At 38.0% G+C, this 20,239-nt stretch overlaps 2 protein-coding genes across 3 annotated transcripts in view; both read right to left on the bottom strand.

The window, feature by feature from the left end:
- LOC106880794 (neural cell adhesion molecule L1.1-like) overlaps nucleotides 1-20,239 on the bottom strand; it is a 537,440-nt gene that overhangs the window by 380,774 nt on the left and 136,427 nt on the right. The gene's annotated exons all lie outside the window — the stretch shown is intronic.
- The window catches only part of LOC106874055 (uncharacterized), a 122,182-nt gene that overhangs the window by 81,665 nt on the left and 20,278 nt on the right, over nucleotides 1-20,239 (bottom strand). The window contains exons 4-5 of the mRNA XM_089352676.1: nucleotides 12,412-12,669; nucleotides 6,279-6,533 (exon numbers count right to left, since the gene is read on the bottom strand). Of these exons, the coding sequence (XP_089208802.1) occupies nucleotides 6,279-6,533; nucleotides 12,412-12,669 (513 nt within the window). The remainder of the gene's footprint in view (nucleotides 1-6,278; nucleotides 6,534-12,411; nucleotides 12,670-20,239) is intronic.

A 20,239-nucleotide genomic window follows, 5' to 3' on the forward strand; every position in this document is an offset into this window, starting at 1 on the left:
CTGGGAAATGTAGTCCAGGTGATGAAAAGCATGAGGCGAGTGTCTGTCTGATTTAGATGACAGAGCAAACATAAGAGGCTTGTGATCAGTATAAATCACAAAATCCTTGCCCTCGAGTTGATGTTGAAAATGATGAACTGACAAGTAGATTGCTCAGAGTTCATGATCAAACGTACTGTAACAACGTTCAGCTGGCTGTAATTGATGTGAAAAATGCCAAAGGTTGAGTTTGATTGTCGACGGTATGTTGCAAAACAGCACCAAAAGCAGAATCCGATGCATCAACTGTTAAAGAGAGATGAGCATCAGGAACTGGATGTGCAAGCAAAGGAACAGAAGCTATTTCCTTCTTGATTGACTCAAAAGAAGATAATGCCTAGTGTGATAGGAGAATTTGTTTTTGTATTTGCTTTCAGTAGTTGAGTCAAGGGAAGTAACTTGTCTGCACATTTATGTATGAACCTCCTGTAAAAGTTGATAATTCCCAAGAAGTGACACAGTTGGTGTAGAGAAGTGGGAGGTGAGATGCACTGAATTGCATTGACTTTGGAGGAGAGAGGTCGGATACCATTAGAGTCGATATAATGACCTAGGAATTCTGAAGAGGTCTGTCTGATAACACACTTATTGGGGTTGATTCACAGATTGTAGATGCGAAGATGCTGTTGAGATAAGTGTTGGAGGTGATTTTCACACGTGTTGCTAGCTATGATCAAATCATCGATGTAAGCGAACACAAAATCAAGTCCATGGACAACTTCATCGATAAACCTCTGGAATGTACTCATTACATTCCGCAAACCGAAGCTCATAAATAGGAACTTGAAACTTTCAAAGGAGGTGGGAATGGCAGTTTTGGGAATGTCGTCAGGGTTCATTGGAATATGATGATAAGCTTGGATGAGGTCAACCTTGGAAAAAATAGTACAACCATGCAAGTTTGAAGAAAAATACTGGAGATTCCTTATAAGATAGTGATCAGGAACAGTGACCACATTCAAATGTCTGTAATCCCCCACTGCGTGAAAGTCAGAATTCCCTTCCATGCCAAATGTTGAGGAGATGCCCAAGGGCGGATGGAGGGGTGAATAAGGCTGAGTTAAAGCATATGCTCGAACTTAGGTCAAGACTTTTTGAGCCAATCAGGAGCGAGTCGCTGTGGACGTGAAAAGACGGGTGGTCTAGTAGTAGTGATATAATGGGAAAGAAGCCAAAGGAAGTGGAACTGGTCACTAGGAGTGGCAACAAAAAATGATGGGCTGAGAACAGCATTAGTAGTTACCCAAGTAGGTGTAAACGAAGATGCAGAATCGTCCACGAGTCTCTGTTGCCTGACATCTGCTAATAAGTGAAAGTGGTTTAAGAAGTGCGCACCCAGAATGGGGTATGGTAGATCTGCTTTAACAAAAACCCACCTAAAATCCCTTTGAAGGTTGAGATCTAGGTGTAATGAAACCTGACCGTAAGTTTTTCTCAGCGATAGATTCACTGCGTGTAGGTTAATTGCAGATTGCTTCAGCTTGTCTGAAGTAAGATGCAAAAGGCCAAATAGAACAGCTGGATCTGGTGTCAACCATGATCGATTTGTTAGACACATAGAATGCACGATGAGATGAAAAATTGTGGGAAGAATTTGATGTGCCTAAATCTTTCATAACTAGTTTTCTGACAGCTTGACTGAACAGAGCTGGATGCATCGACGGGCTTTGTCCTTGAATGTCACATGGTACCAGCAGAGATTGGAAACCGTTGGAATAGAACTAGACAACCATGACTTAGAATGGCTTCTGCTGTGAGGACGACGAGAGCTGGCATGTTCTTGCCACAATGTGTCCATGTGACATGCTAATGCAACGACTCTCTCCAAAATGTCATGTGATGAGGGAGAAGACTTTGTGGTAGTAGAGAAAGCTACTACGGGGTCTGAACAGGTACGGTGAGGTGTCAGTTGCACAGTGAACTCTATGATCTTGTCCGCTATGGTGAAAAATATGCATCCAACTGAGCGAACCAAAGCGTGGCATCACCAGAGTATGCAGGTAAGTTGAGAAGACTCGTTTTTCTTTCCCTACAGAGGAGGGAAAAGAAAAGGACCAAAGAATCGACAAAGTGTTGCTGGAATAGTAACATGTGTGTAAGAAAAAAAATTTTTTCCTTAGCAAAATCTTTGAATTGTTCGTGTACTGTGTGCAGCAATGAAAGAAAAAAATTTTTTGTTTTGGGGTGCCAAACGTGTGTTGCAGTCTGCTGAAAAAAATGTTTGTGTGCTTGTTTTTTTTTTGTTTAAGAAGTCATCAGAAAATGGAGGGCGAACTGGTAACTTTGTTTTTCAACATGTGAGGCAATCCGAATATTGCAGTAGACAGGAACAATGACTGGAAGTTGATGGTCGGCTTGTTGGAAATTGATGGATGGCTGGAGTTGTGGCCATTGATTTTTTTAGTTGAGAGTGAGCAAAAACCACCAGTCTGTAGTTCGGTTGAGACATCTACACGATAAAGCTTGTGGCTGCTGAAATCCTTTTTCTGTCAGGGTCACCATTTTATAAAGCAACTGAAGATTCATGATACCTGTGGAGCATCACCTTCTCCCATTATAATTATTTTCTGTAGTCTTAAGGATCTGGAACTCGAAGAAGAAGCTTACAAGCAGATGCGATTCAATAATCATTTATTTTAGTTCTCGTTCATGTGGCTCATTCCCAGTGACCATTTCCATGACAGTGCATGGTTTGTTATAGCTGTGTTCACGTGTGGTTCATTACTTCTGAAGATAACAGGTGAGATTAGAGCGGGTTAAGAGTCCGCTGTGAGCTGCCTGCTTCGCAGTGTTTCTCAGCATAAGTGAGAAGGAGAAAAGAGGGTGAATATCTTAATGCTCCTGCTTATATAGTCGTTGCCGATGAGAGTCTCGCTGTCGTCTCACGCATGGCAAATGGTTGCAGTTGAGATCTTGCTCCTGTCTCAGACATGGTAATGGCTACCGGTGAGATCTCGTACAAAATGGTGCTGGCTTCTTGTGCCTCACTACACATTCAATCAATAGTCTCTATTAATAGAATTTACTTTAGTAGGCATTTCGTAATGCTTACTGAAGTAAATTTTACTACAGCAGCTCAATAATAATAAACTTTGAGTATTTGGCAACCATTAAATAAAACAAGAACTATACATGAATCATACATGAACCAATGAGTACAGTGAAATGGAGTCTGGCCTGCTGGCCAATTCCATGTCAAACCATCCAACCCACTGCAAGAAGAATGAACTTTGAACGACATGATGATGATGATGATATATATAAATGTTTATATAATAAAGTTTTTCGAGCCTCCTTTAATTATGGTTGGCCATGAGTTTCTGAGTTGGCAAGTTCTCCAAGACACAAGCCTGGGTCAGTTTTCATGGAAGACTAGTAGTTGCCCTTCCATGGAAGTCTCCTAATTCTATGCAATAATGATGTGCAACAGAAAAGTAAAGCTGATACAGTTTGATACAAGTGTCATTATAGGCAAAGTGATGACATCAATACACTGTCCTGGATTTGTACATTATTATTGATCTTGAAAGAATGAAAGCAAAGTTGATTTCACAGGAGTTTGATTTCAAAGAGCAGTGAGTAGGAAAAAATACCATGAAGCATTCAATTCAATGTTCCAGTTGTAAATTCACCACTTTGATTTTAGATAATATGTTATAAGATAAAGACCCTTTTCTTCATTGTTCAGATGAAACACCTTGTATTTGCTTACATTTTGTATGTCAGGAGTTCATATGTCACTGAAATCAACTTGGCCTTTCCTCCTTCATCATCATCATCATCATCATTGTTTATCGTCTGCTTTCCATGCTAGTATGGGTTGGACAGTTTGACTGAAGACTGGCAAGCAGGGAGACTGCACCAGGCTCCAATCTGTTCTGGCAAGGTTTCAACAGCTGGATGCCCTTCCTAATGCCAACCACTCTGAGAGCCAATCAAGAGGCAATAGCATTGGCCATGCTCAAATGGTGCTTTTTATGTGCCACCAGCATGGGTGCCGGTCAGGTGGCAATGGCATCGGCCATGCTCAAATGGTGCTTTTTATACACCACCAGCACAGGTGCCACTCAGGTGGCACTGGCATTGACTACACTCAAATGGTGCTTTTTACATGCCACCAACACGGGTGTCAGTCAGGTCACATTGGCATCAACCATGCTCGAACAGTGCTTTTTACGTACCACTGGCACAGGTGCCAGTCAGGCAGAACTAGTATTGGCCATGCTTGAATGGTGCTTTTTACATGCTACTGATATGGAAACCAGTCAGGTGGCAATGGCATCGGCCATGCTCAAATGGTGCTTTTTACATGCCACCAGCATGGGTACCAGTCTGGCAGCACTGGCATCAGTCACATTCAAATGGTGCTTTCTAAGTGCGACCAGCACGGGTGCCAGTCAGGCGGCGCTGACATTGGCCATGCTTGAATGGTGATTTTTACATGCCACCGGCATGGGTGCCAGTCAGGCAGTACTGGCATGGGCCACGACTACAATTTCACTCAGTTCCAGAGGTCTTCACAAGCATGGCATATTATTCAATGATTGAAGTGTGCTTTTAAATGTGCTAGTTACGGCATCGGCCATGACTATGATCTCACTTGGCTTGCCGGGTCTTCTCAAGTACAGCATGCCTCCAAAGGTCTCAATTACTTGTCATTGCCTCTGTGAGGCTCAACATTTGAAGGTCATGCTTCACCACTTTATCCCATGTCTTCCTGGGTCTACCTCTTCCACAAGTTCCCTCCACTGTTAGGGTGTGCCCGTCTTTGCAAAGCTGTCCTCATCCATATGCAACACATGACCATACCAGGGCATGCCACATCTGATGCTGTCTTTCTTGCACACCACATCTGATGCTTTTTATGTCCAAAATTTCTCTTAGGGCACTTACGCTCTGTCATTGACATTACACATCCAGTGGAGCATACTAGCTTCATTTCTTTCAAGCCTATGCATGTCCTCAGCAGTCACAGCCCATGTTTCACTGCCATGTGGCATAGCTGTTAGCAAACAGGCATCATACAGTCTACCTTTCACTCTGAGTGAGAGGCCCTTTCTTACTAGCAGAGGTAAGAGCTCTCTGAACTTTATCCAGCCTGTTCTTATATTAACAGCTATGCTCTCAGAACATCCACGCCCACTACTGACTTGGTCGCCTAGGTATAGGAAGCTATCAACTACTTCTAATTTTTACCCCTGGCATGTGATGGAATCTGTTTTCAGTACATCTTTGGTGTTTATTGCACCTGTGCATTTGCCACACACAAAAACTATCTTTCCTGTTAACGTTCCTTTGATACTGCTGCACCTCTTCTGTGATTATAGCTTACATTGGGTACATCTTCTGGAGTTTCTACATATGCCTTTTCTAGGGATTTGTGATTTGTCTGCTTTCCTACTTACTAAGACTTTGGTTTTTGCTAGATTGACTAAGGCCCTTTGATTCTAGACCTTGCCTCCACACCTGAAACTTCTTCTCTAGTTCTGGTAGTGACTCAGCAATTAGAGCAAGGTCATCAGCATAGAGGAGCTCCAGGGGCAGCCTGTCTTAAATTCCTCTGTTATTGCCAAAAGGACTATGATGAACAAGAGGGGGTCTGAGGACTGATCCTTGGTGAATCCTTATTTCTACCAGGAATTTTTCACTATACTCATTGCCAACCCTCACCTTATTGACAGCATCCCTGTACATGGAAAGTTGAGCAGGGATAAAATGGGGTATAATATGTATGACAGTATGTTGTTTGAAAAAACAAACATTATAATGTTTATGTGATCAATATACAGTGCAGAAATTTTGAGGCACACAAGAATGTGGTTCAGAGATTGTTATATTAACACATGTTATGAGAGAGTAGACTGATCAGAAACTTGCAATTCAAAAAATTAGATGGTTTCTAAAAGGTAGGCATTTCTAATCAGACACTATTCAAAGTTTTGCTAATGTTAGAGACCATTGGTATGTGATATAGAAAAACCTGTTTCCAGTATATCCAGCTGTGTGCTGTTTAAAACTTAATATTTTGAAATAATTTTGGTAAGCCACAATCTACAATTTGTAATTTTATGAAACGTGTTATTTTGGAAAAACAAAGAAAATCAATTAAGTAAAAATTTTCTGTTAAAAAACAAAATTAACAAAGATGAAAATGAAAATATCACAGTATTTTTTTTTTTTGAACGTAAATAACAAATTATTTCACAGATTTATAATAGAATTATAACATTTCAACTTACATTCTACATTGATCCAATGTGTTTTATGTAATTCTCTTTTCTTATTGCACATGTTAGAAGCATAACAAGTGCAAACCTTATTATTGTGTGTTCGTTTGAGTTGAGGAAGTGTGAAATTTTGTGAGGTGTTGTTATTTGGATCCCACCTGTAGCTGTACTTTTCTGGATATCCATTTATTGCTTTACAATGCAAAATGCCTTTGGAACCCTCAAGAAAGGGTTCATCAGCCTTGATTTCTATTGTTTTAGGTGGATCTGTATAAAAGGAAATCAGATTATTTACATAAATACTTGCATGAAGATATTTTATTCTTTAGTGATGCATAAAAATGGGAAAATTTTCAATAAATTCTGTTAGTGTTGCAATCTTTAACACTGGAAGAAAATATCCAATACAAATTTTCAAATCCTAACAAATATAATCCTTGTATCCAAGAATTTCATCAGACTACCATTTAGATTTTGAAGATGTTGGCAAAATTCACTTAGCAATACATAGAGTTTCAGAAGAAAGGCTGCAGAAAGGCTGTAAATAAGGGAATTTTAATGTCAAACTAAAATACAAAAAAACAGAGGTGTTTAAGGGAATAAATTTGTGAAAATCTATAGGTGAAAACTTTTTGTAAAGTTTTGCCTACATTTTGCTAAACTTCATGAATTGTATTACATTATTAATTTCATTTTTTAGTTTCCTCAAAACAGATATTTTTTTCCCCATACTTACCAGATCTGAAGAACACAGAATATTTCTTGACTCTGCTGTTATTCAATATCCAGTTTAATTCCCAGAGTAAAACTAAATGGTAAGATTAGTTGTAATGGATCTACAATACTGTACCTTTTGATTATTATACCTGCTCTATTGACAAATGTAAGAGAGTCTATTTTTTTCTGACATATAAATTCTTAAACAATATATATATCTTCCTCAAAACAGACATGCACTATCATCATAGAGATGATGATCATCATCATTGCTGCCACTGCTACCATCACTGTCATTTTGTGCCTGCTTTCCATGGAGAATACATATTAGCAAGCCAGAGAACCACATCTTGCTTAAAAGTCACTTTTAGCACAATTTCTATATATGGGTACCTTTCCTAATGCCGACCACTTTACAGAGTTTACTGGGTGTTATTTTCAGAGCATCAACACTAATGAAGTTCCCTTGTAATTTACAAGACTGAAGAGTTGTTCAACTAACAGGGAAGAGAAGAGATAGAGTGGATGCTTTAAACAAGGAGTTAAGATGTTAAAGTATGACTGTAGAGGTTGGCAGAAACAGGTTGTTGTATGTGGAAAGATTTATGGCAACTATTTATTTTGTATCAATGGGTGGGAAGGACTGGAATGGGACTCAAGAGGTGAATATGGTGATGACAAGGTACCAGAACATACATGCATGGTAACATGTCCAAGAAATAAATGGAAGAGAGAAGGTTACAGGAGAATAATGAAGGATGGAGGATAAGGCTGTAAGAGTGACAAAGGAGAGTGAGGTGGATATAAACATGAGGTTAATGAGGTCAGCAGTATATAGAAGATAAATGTAGAGAATGGTGAACAAGGGTGGAAGTAACCAGTATGAGTGGGGTACAATTGAGAATGAGGAATGGAGGTTGATTGAGAGTAGTATAGAGGAGAAGAGTGGTGATCAGTAGTACAGAGATGGCAATGGTATGGTATATAGTAGCAGGTTCTATATCAGTTTCTTACAAGAGCAGACAAATGTAGTAGATTGAGCAGTGATAGGGGGGGATGAGTGATAGGGTGATGAAGGGTGGGATTAAGGTTCCAAGTAGAAGAGACTGAGGGGATGGGATGCTGGATATAGAGTTAGAGATTGTGAGTGGGATATGAGGATAGGATGATAGAGGTGGAGTCGAGGTTGTGTGTGAGGTAAGTGTGAAAAATGGAAACCAATAAGGAAAGGAATGTAGTCCTGGAGGACAAGAATGAAGAATGAGTGTCAGTAGGAAGTGGCAGGGATCAAAAGTTACAAATGGAGATGAGAGTTTAAGATGGATACTAAGAAGAGTGGGGTGGGGGTCATCAGTTGTCAGAATGAGGAGAATGGAGGTGGCTTGAAGGAGGAACCAGTTGTCTGGATAGAAGATGAGAAGACTTAGGTGCATAGTGTACATATATATTATGCAGTTCTATATTTAAGAGATGAGGAATTATTTGCATTATTTACATTTGACGGATATTTGTCCTCATCTTGTTTGTTGTTAACACAATGTTTCGGCTGATATACCCTCCAGCCTTCGTTAGGTGTCTTGGGGAAATTTCGAAACTGGGTCCTCATTCCTAACGATGTTACTATTATTATATTATTATTATTATTATTACTGTTATTAATCAGGTCGCTGCTGTGAATCGAACTCGGAATCTTGGGGTTAGTAGCCCGCGCTCTTAACCACTATGCCATATGCCCGTGGGCAATTATGGAGTGAATTTTAAGGCTTATAAATCTATTATTTTTCTATCCTTCCTCAATACCGGTTCCCATATGCTATTCATATCTGCACTCGGTCTGCTTAGGAGGTTGTTGTGTCCTAGCATATGTGCTGCTTCTTTTAGTTTTCGTATTTTCCAGTGTTGTTCCCTGTCTATTATTTTATTTTAACTTCATCCCACAGGGAGAGGTGGTCTCCATTTTGCCATACATGATCAGCTATACCTGATTTATCAATATCTTCTCGTGTCACAGCTTTGCGATGTTCTTCTACCCTTATTTTGAGGGGGCGACATGTTTCGCCTTTGTATAACCTACCACAGCTGCATGGGATGGAGTACATGCAGTTTTTGGTCATATTCTCTTCTGTTGGTGGTTTTACCCAAAGGAGATATTTGCGAAGTGCTGTATTGCTCTTGAATACTGCCCTGATGTCATATGGGCCGCATATCTTTTGTATCTTTTTGGAGAGGCCTTTCACATAGGGTAGACAGACTGTAGATAGTTTATTGGTTTCATCCTCTCTTTTCTTCATAATTGGAGTAGATAGTATGTTCTTGGGGTAGTTGTTTCTTAATAGATTGTTACTGAGCTCGATCATTTCTTCGTGGTGGGTATCACGATCGCTACTTATATTCTTTGCTCGATGTTTTAGGCACTGAGCAATTCCTCTCTTTACACTGTATGGATGGTGGGAATTGAAGTTAAGGTATCGTCCAGTGAAGGTTGGCTTGCGATATACGGATGTTCTGAATCCATACTCGGTGCGTGTTATTAATACATCCAGGAATGCCAGCTGATTGTTCTGTTCCTTTTCCATGGTGAACTGTATGGATGGATTTATTCAGTTCACATGATCTAACAGCATTTGGACATCTTGCTGGTGGGGCCAGAGAATAAAGGTGTCATCAACGTATCACAGCCATAGGGTTGGTTTTAGTGGTGTTGATCCTAAAGCCAAATTCTCGAAGTATTCCATGTATATATTGACTATTATCGGTGATAATGGCGAACCCATAGCTAAACCATCTTCTTGTCGATATATATCAGTGTCCATACTGAAGTAGGTAGTTTCTACACAGAAAGTCAACATTTCCATCAAGTTTGTTATTGGTATACTAGTGCGTTCTTTTAGATGAGTGTCTGTCACTAGCTTTTCTTGAATCACCGATAGTGCTTCACCAGTTGGGACGTTGGTGAATAGACTTATCACATCTAGACTCACCATCTGGTTGGGTTCAATGGGGGTATCCTTGATCAATTCTGTGAAGTGGGTGGAATTCTTCACGTATGATGTTGACTTTCCTGCTAATGGACTGATTATATCCACAGGGAAGCGGCTCAGTGGATGACATGCTGAACCTCTACAGCTCACTATAGGTCTTAGTGGAATACCTTCCTTGTGAATCTTAGGGAGACCGTACATGTGTGGTAGTTTACTGTAGTGTTGAGTCAGCTGTCTGTACTTCATTGGTGTGAAGTGATCCTTGTTCTTGATCAAGATCTGTGACAACTTCCTCTCTGTTTTCAGAGTTGGGTCTTTCTTTACTCTACTGTAGCTACCATCACTTATAAGACTTGCCAATTTTTCGGAGTAGTCAGACTTGTTCATCACCACTGTAGCATTTCCCTTGTCTGCTGGGAGTATTATGATGGAATTGTCTCTTTGTAGCTTTTTGATAGCGAACTTTTCTTCCTTAGTGATGTTTGGTTTGGGAAGTTTTGCTTTTTCCAGTACCTGTCTCACCTTCCACCTTAGTTCATCTCCCTGAGCTTTTGGTATTTTCACGGCTATCTCTTCAATAGGGGCTATTATGTCCAAGTATGGAATGCGCTTGATGGTTGTCGCAAAGTTGAGACCTTTGTTTAGTACGGCTTCTTCGGAGTCTTCCAGACGTCGGCTACTTACATTAATCACTGCTTTCACAGGTGGGTGATGGACTTCAGTCTTCATTCTCTGACCTTTGAGTTTCATAAACTTCTTAATCTGGCGTGTCTTCACCGTTTCAAATTCTTTCATGTACGATTTTCCTAGATCTTGTTGGATTCTCTTTCTGTCGTCATCTCTAGTTATTTTCCTAAGTAATGAAGATAGCCTCTCTTTGATTTCGTTATTTAGTTGATGTTTTTTCCAACGGTTGTAATGGATCCTCATATATATTATGCTTTGAGAGCCTTAGCCATGATGTGCAAGCATAAAGAGATGAATCCTGTTGAGTACTGCATATCACTAATCATCTCTGTTTATCATCTCTTCCATGAGTCTCAGTATCTTGAGATGAGCCTTCACTACCTCATCCCATGTCTTTCTCTCACACAGGTTTCATCTACTATAAGTGATCATTACCTTTATATACTACTGTCTTCATCCATACATATCATATGCCCAAACCAATACAGTCTTCTCACTTGCACATTATATTTGATTCCTCGAATGGAGTTTTTCTCTCAGCAAATTTGTACTCCGTCAATCATGCACACTAACACTGCATATCCAGTGGAGCATGCCTGCTTAATTCCTTTTTTAGTATTTTCCAGTTCTCCACATTCAAGGCTCATGTCTCAGTATCATAAACATTCAAAGTTGAAAACAGTATCAGAGAAAAACTTTATGTTTATGACAGAAGTAACAAATCCATGAACTTACTCTGCTTGGTTTTTACACTGACCACTATACTTTGAGAACATCCACAACCAATGGTGTTTTGATCACTAAGATAACAGAAGCTATCTGTTACATCATGTGAAGTTCCTAGGCTTTTGAAGGCATCATTTCCCATTTTCACTTTGAGTTTAATACTCCAACACACCTGCCACATACAATGTCCATGTTGTCAGTCAACCTACCAATAATTCCATTGCACCTCTTGCACATCCACAGTTTGCACTGGATGCACTGTATCAAACTTCAACTTATTCCTTTTTTAGATATCAAACAAGGTAATTTTCCAGATGGAAGAAGGTTCAGCACATTTGTACTCCATCAATCATGCACACTAACATTTTTTGATTGACTAAGACTTTAATGTTTGCCAAGGTAATGTGACTCTTTGATTCCAGGCCTTGCTTTCACACCTGCAAAGTTTTCTTAATCTTACTCCAGCTTCAGCTATAAGAGCAAGGACAATGGATTCCTCCAGCTCAACAGGTACCTCACCTGTAGTTGACTTACTAGGAATATGATATTAGTAGTACTTCTTTCTGGTACAAACTTGAACTGCAATTCATCTAGATTAACTCTCTTCCTAATCGATTGAGCCATAACTCTTTCTCTTACTTTGATGACCTGGTCCAGCAATTTGATATCCCCTTAATTACTTATCTCTGTTCTCAAATGAAATTTAAATACTTAGCCACAACAATAATATTTATTTATATCAGAATTTGATGATGAGTTTATTTCCTCTGAATATTCAACTTACATGATAAAACCACACGCAAATTCCAACAATTCAATTACATACATGGTTCCAGAAAAATGAAATAACTCTCACCCATTTTGGTATTACAGAATATTGTTTATTGTTTCCTTCACTCAAAAACTTACAGACAAACCAACATTTACAAAAGACTAAACTCTCACATTTTACTCATCTTCTCATATTTGAATTAAAAAGAAAATGATAAAAACAGAAGATAAAAATTTTCAGAAGGTGCTTCATGTATACTCACAATAAATAGTTAAATTCTTTTCATGAGACACATTTGCAGCAATATGAATGCCCAGACACTTAACTGTTTGATGAGATTTGGAAGGTATTACGTTAAGTTCAACTTCTTCTTTACTAGTATTTGATACATTTTTATACATCAGGGTTACACTTACTGGTGGATTACCACCTTTCCAACTGCAGTGGAATTTGGTTGGAGTATCAGCACATACTTTTCCTCCTGAAACATTTAGTGTCATGTCATCTCTTTCTGGAGAATCTATGAATTTCAGTACATGAATAGTTAAAAGAAAAAAAAAAAATTATTTCAAGCAAAATCAAATTGGTGCACTTAATAAAAAGAAAAGCATAAAAAAACATATGAAAAGAAAACAAGTATATTTTGAAGAAAATCAGTTATTTTTTCAAAATTTTGTTAGTATAATTCTAATAATAAAAATTTGAGCATTGGCAAAAGAGGATAAATTTTAGGAGAAAAGCACATTTGTAATGAATTAGGCAAAAAGAGGAGAGACTAAGTCAATACCAATGACCTAAGATGGAGTATCTCTTTTATTGACCCTGGTGAGATGTAAGTCAAAGTCAAATTCACTGGAATTTAAACTCAGAATGTAAACAGTCCTATCTAAATAATGCATAGTATTTTGTCCCATGCTCTACTAATTGCTTATTTACCACATAATAATAATAATTACTTTGGATCTTAGGGCAGCAAACTGGAAGAACCGTTAGCACACCAGGAAAATGCTTAGCGGCATTTCAACTATCTTTACATTCTGAAGTTGAACTTCACTGAGATCAACTTTACATTTCATCTTTCTGGGATAGATAAAATAAGTACCAGTTAGACACTAGGGTCAGTATAATCGACTTAGCCCTACCCCCTGAAATTGCTGGAAATGTGCCAAAATATGAAACCAATAATAACTTTTGATTTTTGCACAAGGCCAGCAATTTTGAGGTGAAGTATGTTAGCTGATAACTTCAACCACCTGACTTTATTTCTTAATTTATCAACTTTAGAAGGACTAAGGGTGGTGTAATCTGACCCAGAAATGCATGCTAATACTGTAACACATCTTGTCTGACACTCTAATGATCTGTCAGATTGACATCTTAATAATAATAATAATAATAATAATCCTTTCTACTAAAGGAGGAGACTAGTTGATTACATTGACCCCAGTGTTTCACTGGCATTTAATTAATTGACCCCAAAAAGATGAAAGGCAATGCTAACCTCTGTGGAATTTGAACAACCTCACAATATTGTATACTGCGCAACGTCTATAATAATACTAATACTACTAGTACTACTAATAATAATAAAAATAAAACCGGTTAAGAGTAGCATCATCATACTAGATAAAGTAAATGAAATAAGAGAATTAGATCAATGCCAGACATACAAATACCTAGAATCAGTGGCCCGGGAACAAAATTTGCTTAGGGGGTGCAAACTCAGTTTCAAAATTTGGCACTACTGGAGAAGTGTGGATCCGAGTTCTGGGAGTGTGCATGTCACAAATTTGCGCATGCGCCCGCATTAGTCGTAAGTAGTCGAATTTAGCACACAGGTAAAAAACGAGACGCTTGCTACTTGCTGTAAATGGAGAGTGGGTTATCCATCTGATACAAGAAGAAAATTGCAGATTAATTGAATAAAATTGAATGAAAAATAACAAAATGATATTTCATTGAAAAGTAAACCATTCTGAAAGATAGTTCAGAATGTTTTCAAAACATTCATCTCTAGCTTTTCCCATATTTTATTCAGGGTTAGGAATTAGGGTTAGGGTTTAGCGTTAGGGTTTAGGGTTAGGGTTTATAGTTAGGGGAGGTGAACGTTTTTTCAGTATTCAATGATTAGTTTTCACTTTTATATTCAACTTATCTGCAATTTTCTTTTTGTATTACATGGATAACCTCGCTCCTTCTACAGCAAGTAGCGCGCGTCCGTGCGTCTCGTTGTTTACCTCTGTGTTAAAATCAACTAGTAGCGCGAATCCGAGCGTCTCGTCATTTGCTTTGTGAGCTAAAATCGACTACTTACAACTAATGCGCGTGCACGCGCAAATTTGTGACATGCGCATTCTCAGAACTCAGGTCCACACTTCTCCTGTAGTACCCAAAATTTTTACAAACAAGGTGAAGTTTTCTAATTTGGGTATCAAAACAAACAAATGTTCAATAATAATAACTTTTATTATTATGAGGATCGACTGGAAAGTTAACAGGCTGAACAATATATTCTCATAGAATGTGATCATATGAAGTTCATTTTTAAATATTAGGATCTTTTCTGCTTGATTTCACCTTCTGAAATTTTAAAATTAAGCGAAAATTTTTAAATTTGAAATATTGGTGTAATTTTTCCCGTTGAATCTGATGCTATTCGCTTATTCCAGAAAAACTTTAGAAAACTGTAAGAGGTTTAAAGTTTGATCATTTTCCCCTCCATCAGAGAACAGGGTGTGGAAGCTGGCATTTTGTACAAGGTGACAACATTACAATGTTAAAACATTCAACGATGGAAGTTTTAATAAAGTTTTGTGAAATGTTGGATAAACATACTGTTGGTTTAGTTCATGTGAACAATAAACATTTTTGAAATTGGAATAAAATTGACGCAATTGAAAAGTGAAAATCAAACAGAAAGGATCATCTGCATACTTCTTTCAGCGATTCATTGCTTCGATTGCCTTGGAAAAGAAGCTATCCTGTTAGTTAAACAATTTTTCAACAGCTGATAAGACATCATCACTATGATATTGGTTCCAAAGCGAGGATTTTTTTATATATATGTAGGGGATATAGATAATAAGATGAGGTCAAATCACTAAAGTAGGGAGGGTGGCTTAGCAGTCCAAAGCCAATCACACACAGCAGCCATCGAAACCAATTACTTGTGCACTGGAGTATTTGTTTCGATGAAATAAAAACATACTCGACAGTTTTCCTTGCGTTCGGCCTTGATAGCCTTTCGCAACTGCCTTAGAAAGGTGGCACAGTACAGCACTCTTCATTGATGGTGAGAGCCTTTTGAAAGTAGTCAATAAACACGATGCTTTTTGCAATCCAAAATACTGAGTCCATCACCTTCCCTGCAGATTAAACGATCTTGATGACCTTCTTTAGAGTAAGTGTTGAGGAGTGTCTCCACTGTTAGATTATCTCTTATTCTCTAACTCAAAATGATAAACCCAACACATTTAAGGAAACTGGATTTGCCTCAAGCAATGTCAGATATTATCGAAATGTGATCAGCCTGGTGCCCTTTTAATCAGGTGTCAGAAGAAGCAACACCCACCAAGCAGAAACTTTCATCATGCCAAATTTATTGTGTAGAATATTCTCAGCCCTCACACATGATATGCTATTAACACTGGCAATTTTTTTTTTCTCCAGTGGAGGCAGTTGCAGACTGTTCAGATCATTAGTCTTCTCAATATTATCTCTGCTCAAATCAGTTAATCAGTTTTGCCCTGTTGATAAAACTGGAGCATCATCCTCCGATATATCAACATGTTCTTGGGGACTAAATCCTTTTTCTACAGGTACTTGATAACAGCATGATGCCAAATTTTGTTCATCTTGAAGAGAAGTCACTAATAGTTACTTTTGAAGTTTTCTCTGAACATTCAAATGTCAGTTTACCAAGAAAGAAATAATGAAGCTATAAGTAGTGTTAAAATGGAAGTAAGCCGAGTTTTTGCATCACTCCATAATTCACACGTATATGAAAAAAACTGTATCAACATATTCCAAAAGTTTTCCTACGCTCACACGTTTTGTCAATGAAACGTTTCATGAGGATGTGCAAAGTGTTTTCATCGTATATTTTTTTATGTACATGCATTATGGCACTATGTGTAAGGCGGTGCTGTGTCATTGTGGTACGGAGCCAGGTCTTCAAATGGCGAAGTGCACTGAATGTTCTTTCGCTTGATGCAACAGATACAGGTGAAGACAAGACAAGCTGCATTAACGCCAACACGTGTGGCATACTAGAACGAAAAATAGCATCAGACGCTCTCCATTTTTCAACTATGTCATTAAATGATTTAGGCAAAGTTTCCCTTTCCGTCCATAGGCCAGAAAGAAGTTTGATTTGAGATGACAGTAAGAGCAAATCAAAAGAAGCAGGTAGATGTGCATTTTCAAAGTTAAATACTCCACTATTGACTGATGACAACAGCAACTCCTCTTGCTCAGAGCATACACGTATTCCCTGTTGCTGAAACCGGCGAGTCAATTCATTTTCGATGACAGCCACTATAGAGAAAAATTGCCGACGCCAGTCATCGGTGACAGAAAGAGCAACTTCTTCAGTAGTTGTTGTGTGTCTAAAGCGCAGTGGTGTATTTTTAGATCGCGAAATGTTGGGCATTTTCACCAAGTCAGAAGAGGATACTTCATCGAAATATTTTTCAAAAACCTTCTCACTTCTCATTTTTGAAAGAGAGGTTTTCAACTTTTCAATCAATTTCAAGCAATCACCGGCTGTCGTACCTGGACGCTATAAGCTACGTGCCGCTGGCTCACATACCCCAAATATATCCCCAGCGATTTTAATGCCGAACAAAATGGAAGCTTTTCCTGATTGTTTTAGCAGCCCTTTAACAGTAGCCTTTGTTGTTGCTCTTAACGACGAGTCATTAAGAAGGTCAAACAAAAAATTTTGAATATTCTTATAATTGTTTTCTGCTCGTTTCAGTGCTGTTGCTCTAATGCACCACCGAGTTGGACACACTGCTTGCAACATGATGACATTCTCACCACAAATATTTGTCCATTGTGCTTTTCTTTTTGGTGACTCTTTTACAAGAATGGCGCATTGATGAACAAAGTTCAGTGCATCAGCTACAAAGGTAACCTTAGAACTAACTTCTTGGAGGACAAGGTCTAGAGAGTGGTTTCCACAGTGTACAAAATATGTACCTGGGAACAAATTTTTCAATCGCGTTTATACACCTGAAATGTTTCCAATCATGGTACTTGCACCATCAAATGAAAAACAGCATAACTTTGAGCCAAGTGAAATGTTTAGGTGACAAAAAACATCTAGAATAATCTTAGTCAGTGTCTTCGAAGAGCAGTCAGGGGGATTATAAAAACCTAGAAAATCCTCATTGACATTCAGGTCTCCAGAAACGTACCGGACAGTGATTGATACTTGTTCCATGCCAGAGCAATTAGTGGTACCATCACATATAATGCCAATAAATCTGGAATTTTCTACTTTTATTTTGATCTCATGTAAAATGTTATGAGCATATGCCTCTAAAATTTCATTTTGAATTGTATCAGAGACGAAATTGTTCCGACGCTTAAACCACTGACTTACTTCTGCACTGCATTCTTCCCTTACAAGATTTACGAAGTTTCCCATAAGATTTTGAATTTCTGTTGAATACAACATGGCAGATGATTAAAAAGGGCAGACACAAGAAAGAAAAAATAAGTAAAGAACCACGTATAAGGCCACTGAATTGTAACGAAAGAATTCTGGTCGAACAAAAACCTGAAAAACAAATAGTGAACATCAAATAAATAGTGCTTGTGTTTTTATTGGTAAAACCAGCAACATGACCTCCCATCCAATATGCTTCAAAAGACGATAGGCCATACTAGAGCACCGTCTTTTATTTGAAGAAATCAACGCCAGGAATTATTCTTTGGAAGCCTCGTATTAATTCTATCGCCTCTTTTTTCGAACCGCCAAGTTACAGGAGCATAATCGCATCAACATTAGTTATCAGGCGATGGTGGGGTGACATACAGACACACAAATACAAACATTCGTATGTATATGCGTGCGTGTATGTGAGCTTACATATGTACCTACCTACCTCTCTCTATACACCCCCACACACACACACATATATATATATATGTATATGTGATAATAAACGGTAAAACCATATAACCAGAGGAGAGCTTACTCTACAAGTAGAGAAGTGGGTAAATATAAATAGACCTCGTAACGATACCAGCTACCAAATGGTTTCACGGCGAATTGGGGCCCCAAGTGACCTTTGTAAAGTCATTGGGGGAGAATCCCGAGCCGATTATCGAGGTCTACTTATATTTATATATATATATCGTATATTTATAAAGAGGGAAAATTTAGCCATTTCTCCGTAGATTGAAAAAACAGATGAACAACTTTAATCGATTTCCGAACATTATTGGGTTCTCATCAGAGGCGTAGTGGTTCAAACATGAAAAATAGAACTTATGTTGAGTCAGTCTCAATAAGTATAGATTTATTCATCAGAGAAAGTCACATAGTGACTGAAGGTTCGAGAGTTTCGTGCAGATGCACTTATCAAACTAATTAAATCAACGTTTTCTATATAAAACGAAAAAGCAGGACAGTATCGGAAACAGATATGACGCAGATACTATTTTATATATAGGCAGGAAGACTTTTGATTAATAATATGACAGAATTAAGGCAAGATAAAAAAATGAAAGTTGTCAATATATAAGGCATTCTGCCTAAACTACGTCTTTAAGATACGATTTGTTAGTAGTAATGCTAAAAGGAAACTATTTCCTAAGGAACTCAAGCAGATAGAGAGGAATAAAGAGAAAAGGAAAATACAGATTTAATGAAAAGGTGAATCAAGACTAAAGTTGGAGTTGAAAACAAAGGCACCCAGGCAGTGGTCAAACAAATAATGGTATGGAATATTGAATGCTCGTTTTGTATTGAAAGAATTTTGAAGGGGTTTCATTTTTAGACTGGTGTCAAACGGTCGAATCCATTCAACCATGTTTTAAGTCTTTAGCAACACCAATTACAAAGAACTTGGGAGTGGTACTAAAAGATGGAGAGAAGTATTGACAGACAGAAACTGGGTGGGAGCTGTCTTCAATAATTCAAGTAATGCTATATATTCAAAATTAATCATACATGCTGGTTTTGTTGTTGTTATTGTTGCTGCTACTGTTGTTATTGTCACTTACTTTTTTGTATTTTGACGCCACTTGCCTTCAGAAGTTAGTGGTCCTAAACTCCCTAGGGAATTTTATGCTAGCTTCATCACTTTTATTTATTTATATATTTATTTTTTTCTTTGTTTTGAAACGAGATCGAACTTAAGCATTTTATACCGATAGATTTTAGACACTTATTTTATGCAACTGGTAAGATTATGTAGGGGGTGCAAATTTTGATCTTGCACCCCCTGAAAATTCTAGGTGGTGTGGGTGCACCCGCTGCACCCCCTGTTCCCGGGCCCTTGCCTAGAATTCAATGAACTAGATATGATACAACATGCACAAATGAAAGAGAAGATAAAAAATAATTCTATAGATGAGTTAGGTTGATACTGAAAACAGAGCTCAATGCAAAAAACAAGACCATAGGTATCAACACTCTAGCCATCTCAGTTATAAGATACAGCTACAATAGTCTTAACTGGACTCTAAATGAACTAATCAAAATAGACAGGTAAATGAGAAAAATAATGACAGGATTTAGGATGCACCACCCAAAATCTGACATAGAAAGGCTATATATACAATGTATCAAAAGTGGTAGAGACCTTATACAGCTAGAAAACTATTACAAAACAACCATCATAGGACTACAGAAATACCTACTTCAGAAGCAAGGAAAACTAAAACAAATAGCCACAAAACACGAACAAAACAGAAAACTATTTTTACTCTTTAAGGAAGTGGACAAATATACAAAAAAGAAGTCAGAGTATCTAACAACTGTGAAGAAAAAGAAGAAACAACAAAAGCTGTAAAACAACTGAAATCCAAACGAACACTGGAACGGCAACAGATCATAAAACAATGGTGAGAAAAGT

This window comes from Octopus bimaculoides, chromosome 5 (genome assembly GCF_046866305.1).
Source record: "Octopus bimaculoides isolate indiv1 chromosome 5, ASM4686630v1, whole genome shotgun sequence".
NCBI lineage: Eukaryota > Metazoa > Mollusca > Cephalopoda > Octopoda > Octopodidae > Octopus > Octopus bimaculoides.